The sequence below is a fragment of the Rhizophagus irregularis genome, chromosome 29, assembly GCF_026210795.1.
Source record: "Rhizophagus irregularis chromosome 29, complete sequence".
In the NCBI taxonomy this organism is placed as follows: Eukaryota; Fungi; Glomeromycota; class Glomeromycetes; order Glomerales; family Glomeraceae; genus Rhizophagus; species Rhizophagus irregularis.
In genome coordinates, this window is record NC_089457.1 from 1929734 (window position 1) to 1939041 (window position 9308).

At 31.3% G+C, this 9308-nt stretch overlaps 3 protein-coding genes across 3 annotated transcripts; 1 reads left to right on the top strand and 2 right to left on the bottom strand.

Moving 5' to 3' along the window:
• Nucleotides 1-3: 3 nt before the first annotated feature.
• On the bottom strand, nucleotides 4-2712 carry OCT59_019759 (uncharacterized protein; the record flags this gene model as incomplete). Its single annotated transcript, XM_025319275.2, has 10 exons — nucleotides 1948-2712; nucleotides 1619-1703; nucleotides 1500-1555; nucleotides 1236-1387; nucleotides 1053-1155; nucleotides 863-964; nucleotides 617-675; nucleotides 507-531; nucleotides 178-410; nucleotides 4-96 (listed from the first exon to the last, which is right to left on the bottom strand). Exons 1-10 carry the CDS (start codon nucleotides 2534-2536, stop codon nucleotides 4-6), a joined length of 1497 nt encoding a protein of 498 aa, XP_025174219.2. The 5' UTR covers nucleotides 2537-2712.
• A 267-nt stretch (nucleotides 2713-2979) lies between these two features.
• Nucleotides 2980-4817, top strand: OCT59_019760 (uncharacterized protein; the record flags this gene model as incomplete). Its single annotated transcript, XM_025319274.2, has 7 exons — nucleotides 2980-3105; nucleotides 3169-3432; nucleotides 3517-3846; nucleotides 3914-3985; nucleotides 4050-4232; nucleotides 4319-4483; nucleotides 4545-4817. The coding sequence occupies exons 1-7, from the start codon at nucleotides 3010-3012 to the stop codon at nucleotides 4815-4817; spliced, it is 1383 nt and encodes a 460-aa protein (XP_025174217.1). The 5' UTR covers nucleotides 2980-3009.
• Nucleotides 4818-4929: 112 nt separating this feature from the next.
• On the bottom strand, nucleotides 4930-8882 carry OCT59_019761 (uncharacterized protein). The gene is made up of 18 exons (XM_066143772.1): nucleotides 8741-8882; nucleotides 8533-8574; nucleotides 8265-8301; nucleotides 8118-8180; nucleotides 7600-8026; nucleotides 7473-7528; nucleotides 7353-7405; nucleotides 7146-7271; nucleotides 6961-7073; nucleotides 6774-6885; nucleotides 6605-6704; nucleotides 6456-6529; nucleotides 6343-6377; nucleotides 5969-6279; nucleotides 5874-5899; nucleotides 5481-5770; nucleotides 5389-5423; nucleotides 4930-5325 (listed from the first exon to the last, which is right to left on the bottom strand). The coding sequence occupies exons 1-18, from the start codon at nucleotides 8829-8831 to the stop codon at nucleotides 5256-5258; spliced, it is 2061 nt and encodes a 686-aa protein (XP_066005491.1). The 5' UTR covers nucleotides 8832-8882; the 3' UTR covers nucleotides 4930-5255.
• Nucleotides 8883-9308: the final 426 nt, after the last annotated feature.

The following is a 9308-nucleotide window of genomic DNA, read 5'->3' on the forward strand; positions in this document are numbered from 1 at the left end:
TAACTATGATTCCTTTAAACGAATTTGATGTTTTCCTTCTTTCAATAAATTCATTTGTAATCGTGTTTTTGAACCGTCGGGGCGCTGTATTACAACCTGGAATATAATAGATTATGTCTTCAGTTTATCAAAAAAAATAAATAAATTTAAATAAATAAAAAATAAAAGCAAATGTACCTCAGATTCTGTAGCAGTGACGAATTTCGCTGTATAGCGTCCCCCTGATGAATCACTAATAAGAACTTGGTCGCCTTTGGTGAACCATCGTCCAAAATATAGAAATTTATCTCCTTCAGCATATATGTCATTGTCCGCCTCAGAAAGGGATGTATTATTACAACTATCCAGAATTGGTGGTCCTGAAATGGTATTTATCTTAGGTGATAAAGATGAAGATAATGTAGCAACAGCTATGATTTATTCGATTACATAGCAATGTGTTGCGTATTTAAACAGTTAAGTATGATTTGAGGTGTACAATACTCTTGGTCAGATATTTAACATACCTTGCGCTTCATCCTCCCTTGCAATCTTGAATTTATATATTGTAATAAATTATTAGTATATTTCCTATTTATATATTAAATGGAATAAAAAAAGATCGAATTGTAATTACCCCTAATAATATTAAATCTTCGTCAATTTCGGACTTATCTAATGAATCTAACATTGAAGGTAAGTTTCAGTTAAGGACAAAAAAATATACACGTAATCTCTAATAAACACACCCGCGACCTATTTATAGGATCCTAATTCTGTGTGGAGAAGTCTATAATTTATTATTATTAATCAGAATTATGACCTACAAGATAGTCCGTTGGTGTATTTATGGAGTTAACATTAATTCAAAATTTAAGGATATCTGCTGGAAAGCCATACGCTTGCAAATACTTTAATTCTGCTACATTTGTTAATTTCTTACTCTTCCTATGCGCTAATTGATTATGGTCAGGTCCGGAGCACTCTATTTATAAACAAGATTGATTTATTTGAAGAATTATTCAACATGAAAGTAGGATATGTGAGATAAAAATTATGTTTTGAATATTAACCTATTCGGCCCAATACATCCAGACGATTTTTTTCTCTGATCATTTGCCATTTTCGACTTTCCATATCGTCTAGCTTTTTCCTTTTTGTTTCAAATTTGTCGGACTAAATAATTTTTTTTTTTAAAAAAAAAAAATTGGATAAGTAATCTTACTTTTATTATTATAAAGCTCATAGTACACTACCATGAATTCACATTCTGCCATATATTCAGCTTCTTCATATTGTTTCTGACAATGAATTACTTGATATCTCTTCCTCGATTCTGCAATTTCTAACCGTCTTTTCTTTTTTTGCTCAATTTCTTTCATACGGGAGATTAATTCATGGTGAGTTCCTTTTCAAAATCAAAAAAACAAAGGTTATTTATTGATAATCTCATCGAACGTAAATAAATTAAATATATTTTGAATATTTATTAATTTAAAACATTAAGACTACACCCTCACCTTGATTTATCATGTCGACTTCCTTTTCTAATTCTCCAATTTGTTCACGATAAAATCTAACACAAAAATACTTTTAATTTAAAGATAAAAAAGAGAAAATATAATAGTAAAATTCTTACTGGTCTCTCATCTGCGCAAATTCAATTTCTACTTTTTTCATATCACTCTGTACTTCGGCTCGAGGTTTTTCATTTTCGTCTGGCTCTGTAATGAAGTAACAAAACATAAATAAGTCTGAAGATTTAAGCACAGTAAGAATCACCGCAGCCTATTTCGAAGCTGCGCCGAAAATTTTCATGACGTCACAGTACTACGTTACATTGCGGGTAAGTTATTGGACAAATTTTTTTGTGAATTATGGATAGATCAAATCGACTTGAAAGATTAAAAAAAAAAAAAAAAAAAATATTGAATAAAGACAAATAATAAATAAAAAAAAGAGGCATGCCTCCTGACTTATTATTTCCTATTGGCATGGAACCGTTTTCTTCATTCCCATTTTCAACTCTAGTGTCATAGCGTCGTTTTTTTCTAGCTCTATTATTATTTTCTGCATTTTCATTTATTGTGTGCACTTCATCTTCGGACGTAGTTGGAACTATGTGAGCCTTGGATTTGGTATCATCTTGTGGTGATTCTGATAGTGAACCCATTTCGGACGAATCATTGGGTGTTGAGAGCGTCATAGGACTATCAGACTTATCAATTGTTTTGGTGTCCGGAGAATCACCACTGACAGGTTGTGTTGTGTTTCCATTAGTTTCTTTAGTTGTGCCGTTTTGTACTTCTTCTTCAACATTATTTTTCCAAGAATTTGTTGCTTTAGGTTTAATACCATTCCTTTCGCTTTTTGTATGTTCTGACTTTTCGGAAACTGGAGGTTTCTTTACCTCCAACTCTATGTCCGAACTAATTTGGCTATTGGGAGTTTCCTTTTCGATTGAAAAGGTCGTTCCAGGTTTGAAAGGTTCTTGACTTTCGGTCTGTTTGTCAAATCTATTTTCAAGTGAACGACCCATTGATGTCGATTGCAGCATCAAGCTGGTAGATACTGGTATAGAAAAAAAAATAAAAGCGGAAAGAAAGAAAGAGCCAAAGATTAAAATTATTAATTAAGTGATATTCCTGATATTATACAAGAATAAAGTGTTCAGTTTCTTGAGAAATAAAAAAGACCAATTTAGTAAAGAATACGGCCAAAACCAAATAATAATGAGGATGAATTTTGGAGAAGTGCCATAATATAACCCATTTGAATGACGTATGAAATTTTTTGAACACAATATGCAAGTTCAAAGCCACCCATTGAGGAGAAATTTGTACAATTTCACTGATCTTATGATACACAAGACTTTTGAATTTGATAAGCATTGCGACTAAAATGCAGTAACTCTAAATTATGCGGTCATCATTCTATTGGCCATGTGTAATCTACCAGATTGACAGTTTTTTATCCAGATCTGTTAATTTTTTTTCCATTGTTTAATAACTTCGAACTTTTTAGATCTAGATGTCGGATTACACTCCAGGTTCCCTGCAACACTATATACTTGGATCAAAATCCTCAGAACTTAATAGTGATCTCGACGCTTTGTTTAAAAACAGTGTAAGATTAAATTTTCTTAAATAGCTTTAAAAGTTGTACATAACCACTTTTATTTTTTATTAGGCTGGACCGGCCCAAATATCCAAAGAAGTATCTATTAATTTTATAGAAAATAAAGTCAAAAGTCTTAGTTTTGAAAATGTGGAGCCTGTTTCACGTAAAAAGAGTCATTCTTGGAAGAATGCCAACCACGGTTGTCGCCTTGAAGACGTGAACAATGTCTACGAGGAAGCATCTCATAATAAGAAATTGGAGTTTAAGAACAAACCCATTGAAGAAAATTATGAAATAAAGGTTATGAAAAAAGAAATGAAGACTTCATACGAAGTAAGTTTGATAATTTGATTCGGAATTTTCATGTTTGATATATATTTTACTCGAAATTTGATTTGTAAAAAATTTACATCGAAGAAAGTTTCTAGTGAAATAAATGAAGAAAATAATTTGAATTGCGAAAAACATCTTAAACGTAAACGTCCAGCAAGAGATTCGAAGTCTCATAAGAGAACTAAAGTTACAAAGGATATTACATCTGATGAATCTAACTCTGACAAGAAGATATGCAAGAAAAATATTATATTAGATGAAACAAAAATCTCGACAAAAGATTCAAAAACTATGAATATTGTGGATAATGGTCAACATAAAAATGAATTATCCAGTGTGATTAATAAAGATGATCCCGAACGCTTGCAAAGAACAATATTTGTTGGGAATTTACCAGTTTCGGTTATTCAAAAGGTATGTATTTTTTTTCAATGTATTATTTAGTTAATAATCATGTTATTAAGCATTATTTATATCATAGGTTAACCATAAAAAGTTAAAGACCATTTTTTCTCAATTCGGAAAAATCGAAAGTGTGCGATTTCGCTCAATTGTAAGTTTCGTATTTGAAAGTATTTCCATTTCTTATAAAGTTAAGAAGTAATTTCTTCTTATAGGCATTTTCCGAACTGCTTCCTCGTAAGCTTGCTTTTATCAAGGGCAAATTTCACCCTGAACGAGATGTTCTTAATGCATACATTGTATATAAAGAAAAATCATCCGTTCAACAAGCAATCGCTATGAATTCTCAAGTTTTTTTTGGGAAGCATCTACGCGTTGACTCTGTGGCTAATCCTCAAGTATGCCTTTTTTAGTTATCATAAATCATTTCTTCTATATATATTTTTTTATACATATATTAAAGGTATTTTTTAAAAAAATTTAGAATCATGACAGAAAAAGAACTGTGTTCATTGGCAGTTTGGCTTTTGATGCACAAGAGGAAGAATTGTGGTCATACTTTGAAAGTTGTGGGGAAATTGAAAATGTTAGAATTGTGAGGGATAGTAAAACTAATGTTGGAAAAGGATTTGCATATGTACAATTTAAGGCAAGTAAAACCTTCCTTTTTATTAACATATATTTTTATATTAATATTCATACAAATACAGGAACGTGTTTCTGTTGAGCTTGCACTCAAGTTAAATGATACAAAGCTTGGCACTCGAAAAATTCGAGTGATGAGATGTGAGAAGGGAAATCATGTTAATAGTAAATCAAAAATTGGAAAAGCTAAATTTGGAAAGGAGTTAATGGAAGGTGTTCGTGTGAATAGTAAATACAAACATAAAAAAGGTAAATCAATTCAAAAACATAATAGATTAGTAAAGAAAACATTTGAGGATACACGTACAAAAAAAGCTCGTTCAAGAACTCAGGCTTAAAAGAAAAATTCAAACTAAGGGGAATTGCTTATATTTGATAACAGATAATTATTATTTATCATTAGCGAAATAGATGTTTTCCGGATCAAACCAGGTATATCAAAATGGGTATTTATAAGTTTGAAATCTGCTATTAAGAAATCCAATCTGCGATTTTAATCTTTAGTTTCCTTAAATAGAGATCAATATATATTGCCACCTTTCTTTTGTTCATTATCTAATAGCAGAATTCAATCTTTTATTTCAATAAGTTATAAAGAATTTCTACAGTACAAATAATTACCGCAATGATTTCAATCTTATTTGAATAGATAATATATACATTAAAAATTAGTATAATTTTTGATATCAAAAATTGAGTGTCTTTTTTAAATTTAAGTATCTGCACAAAATTAATTTTTTTTATAGATTACGTAAAAAGCTTTTATAATAAAATGTTTAATGTCGTCGCTTTGCTCTAAATTCATCGTCGTCACGTGGAGTTTCTCCAGTAGTTCTTTTTCGTGATCTACAATTCAAAATATTATGTTTAGTATATAAGATAATAAGATAAATATCCAGAATGACTTACCCATCCCATCTTTCATCTTCTCTCCGTGTATATCCCTATAATAAAAGAAATTAGACCATGAAAAATGTATAGACATTACACAGTTTACATACATGTGATCTTTCAACACTTCCTGATGCACTCCTATCACCACCCCTTTCCTCATCACCCCTATCTGAACTTGGACTATTTACTGAAGAAGTATGAGTAGCAGGTCCAGTAGGCGGACGGAAAGGTCGAATCCTATGTGCAAATGGCGCATCTGGAGGTGGAGAATGTTCCCACTCATGATAATCTGATCTGTTTCCACCTGGACCTAACATTGGTCCAGTTGGTGGTCTACCTTGAAATCCACCATGTCCTGGACGAAAAGATGGAGAGTTGCGATTTTCCATTTCCCATGCTAAATATATAAATTTTAATATACAATTCCTTATAATACTGAAATTTTTATTTTTATTTTTATTTTATTTTATTTTGATATGTAGATTAAAAAGAATGCTCACTTGGTTCTTCCATTGAATAAAATGGCCTAAACGAAAATATGAAAATACGAAAATGTAAGAAATGTAATTTAGATCAATTGAATATTTCTTATTACCTTTCATCCATTGGCATTCCACGACCTCGTCCGACCATACCTCCGGGCATTCCTCCGGGAATTCCAGGCATACCTCTAGGCATACCGGGTACACCACCTGGCATTCCTCCAGGCATACCACCTTGCATGTTAGGGGGCATGCCTCTTGTAATCCCTGGCATACCTGGCATACCCGGTATTCCACCTGGCATTCCCCCAGGACGCATCATATTTCGCATAGGTTGACCTCTGTATGATGGATCAAACCCCATTGGACCAGTTGGTGGCATATCAGCGAAAAATGGCGGTGGTCCCATGGGGCCACCCATTTCCTAATAAAAAAAAAAATTATTTATTACAAAAGAACAAAAAAAAAACACGAATAAGTGATTTACCGGTGGAGGAAACATTCCCATTCCCATCGGATTTCCTAATTTTTTTAAAAAAAGAAAGATATATCAATTTACAAATAAACCAGTAATATAAAAGAAATGCAACGAACTATAACCTGAAAAATTTTGTGGGTATCCACCTCCTCCTTCCATGTTAAATTCCTCATTTTGATCCATCGACGGAGGTGGACTTAATTTTTTTTAAAAGGGAATTAATGGAAAGGCAATTTATGTCGCGCTTATATTTTAAATTAGATCAACTTACATTGGTTCTAATTCTTCCAATGCTGCTTCTCTTTCACTTGAGACAACTTGAATTACCGAATCATCTTGATCTCGTCCACGACGTCCTACATGTTTGAAATCTAAGAAAAATTGTTTAGACAATGTTACAATATACAATAAAAATATAGTTGAAATAATTGAATATTTACCTCGTCCACGTTGTTGCTGAAATCTACTATGGTCTTGTCCCCCCGGTTGAGGTTGACTAATCGATTGCAGTTCAGGTGGCAAATTATTCAACTCTTGTTTAGATTCGTATACCTATATTTAATAATTTACAATTAATGTTAATTTTAAAATATATGTATAAGATTAATCAAATGAAAGAAAACTTGCATGTATTTTCTTGCGTTGATGCTGATCTTCACGCATTTGTTTCTGTTTCGCACAATATGCTTTCCATGTATATTCATTGAACCCATAATTAAAATAATCGGTGATATCCGCACCTATTTATAATTAAAATTAATATTCTCGATAATAATCCACGGACTTCATTATTTGTAATTTTAAAAATTTACCCGGTTTTCTCCAAGGTTTATCTTCAAATGAGTCTAAATCAACGTCATATATACTGGTCCCATCAATTGTTCCAATAGCGTTAATATCCACACCAGGGGTGCGACTTGAAGAGGCTTGTCCACCTTCTATACTCTCCATAAAAAACGTAATATAACATGATGAACAATTAATATACAGTTAAACCAACAAATATTCGCTATGCTCACCATGTCGCGACCCAAGTTGCTTATTGAAGTTGGGCTTTATAATAAGAGAATTTCTAAATAAAAAAAAGTAACAAAATATTAGAACAAAAACGATGCTAAATATTTATATTTATTTCTTACCTTGCAGCGTTGTCTGTCGGTTTCGGCGGAGCATCCATTATAATTTCAATATCATCCTTTACAAAAAATTAAACTTATTAAACTTAGTTCATAATATATAAAAATGTGCATTATAAATTGTAATTACAGATTCATCACTATCTTCCTCCTCCTCCTCCTCCTCTTCTTCTTCATCCTCCTCCATCTTCTCTTTAACTATTTGCTCTTGTTCTTCTGATGAATCCACTAAATTTCCATTTTCTGCTGACAACTCTAATGGATCTATATCTTGATCTTCCTGGATGTCATGATTATCCTGGTCATCCTGGTCATCCTGGTTATTCTGGTTATTCTGGTTATTCTTATCGCTCTGGCTATTTTGGTTAACTTGCATTTCTTGAATATCCTGACTAGCTTGCGTGCTTTCAATATCGGGAATATTTTGTGTATTATGGACATCTTGTTTATCATGAACATCGTATGTACTCTGAGTTTTTTGATCATCATGGATGTTATAATTTTCTTCAAAGTCTTCAATTATCGGAGGGTAGTAAATATCATGGTCCTGCCCCGGTCTTCTTTTTAAATGCGAAGTTGTGTGTATAATTTATTAGATTTCAGTGATCAAGTATAATAATATGAATTCGTATAAAGAGCACCACATACATTGAGTCTACTTCTACATGTTTTATATCTTTAGAGGCTTCATTGGCATTGCTGATATCATGACTTAAAACATCAAATGATTCCAAAATATGAATTAATTTATAAAAGAGTCAACAAGTGACCTAAATTAATCAAAACATAACATACTTCGTCCCGCCACCATACATATCAAAGAAGTCGTCGTCTTATGTATAATGTACGTATTATTTCGTTGATCCAATCAAACCAAAAACATCAAAGATAAAAAGTTGACATGTAAACAAAGAAGAAAAAAACAAATTCTTTATTAGATTTTGTTATAATATACAAAATTTTTTAAGATTATAATATAAATAATTAAACTTAATTAAACAAATATAAAAAGAATAAACTATGAATATACTATATAAGTTGAACCGGGTTGGTTCTATCGTACCTTCTACAACGACTTCTTTTATATTATTTTTAGAATACCCCTCTATTAAACACCAATACAAAAAAATTAGCATCCAACGAATTTTAAAGAAAAATTTCTAGCTGACCTTATACATCAGCATTCAAAACAGCTTCCAAATTATAAAATTATATTATTGCAAATGAAATAAAAGTAGAAGAACAATTTTCTGAAATCAACATTATCTCACCCTCTATTGCTGTTTGTGGTTCAACAGTTTGCTCGTCGATCCCACCATATAAAAATTCATCGTCGTTGTCGAAATCGGTGTAATCTGTCATCTCGAGCTATAACTATGTTTTTATTAAATTGATCGAAATCTCAAGAATATTAAAGACTGCGTCTACGTGAAAATTCCCATCATGTGATTTATACAATTACTATTTATATTCGCAAATCAAAAATCATCAGTTTTATAGTACTTAGATCTAGAAAATTTATTTTTCCACTGCTGCTGTATAATAAAAAAAAATCAAATGACGAAATCAATGTTTAATAAATTCGACCAGTATTATCAAAGAAATTTTGAATTGATTGTCATGTAACATATAATTAGCATATAACAGATAATAGCAATTATAATTTTGGGGGATTTACTACAAAATCCTAACAAACTTGATACTGCAATCCTGGCAAATCATAATTCTAAAACTTCAAAATCCTATAATTGTATTATTTCCAACATTTATTATCCTAATATTTATTATTTAGACTTTACCACTCTGATATACTATTCTTTTTTTCAAAAAATTGATAAA

Coding starts and splice junctions, on each gene's coding strand:
- OCT59_019761 (XM_066143772.1), bottom strand. CDS start 8,831: ATGACAGATTACACCGATTTCGACAACGACGATGAATTTTTATATGGT. Junction 7,406..7,472: donor CCGACAGACAACGCTGCAAG/GTAAGAAATAAA, acceptor TTTTTTATTTAG/AAATTCTCTTATTATAAAGC. Junction 6,705..6,773: donor TCAGCAACAACGTGGACGAG/GTAAATATTCAA, acceptor AATTTTTCTTAG/ATTTCAAACATGTAGGACGT.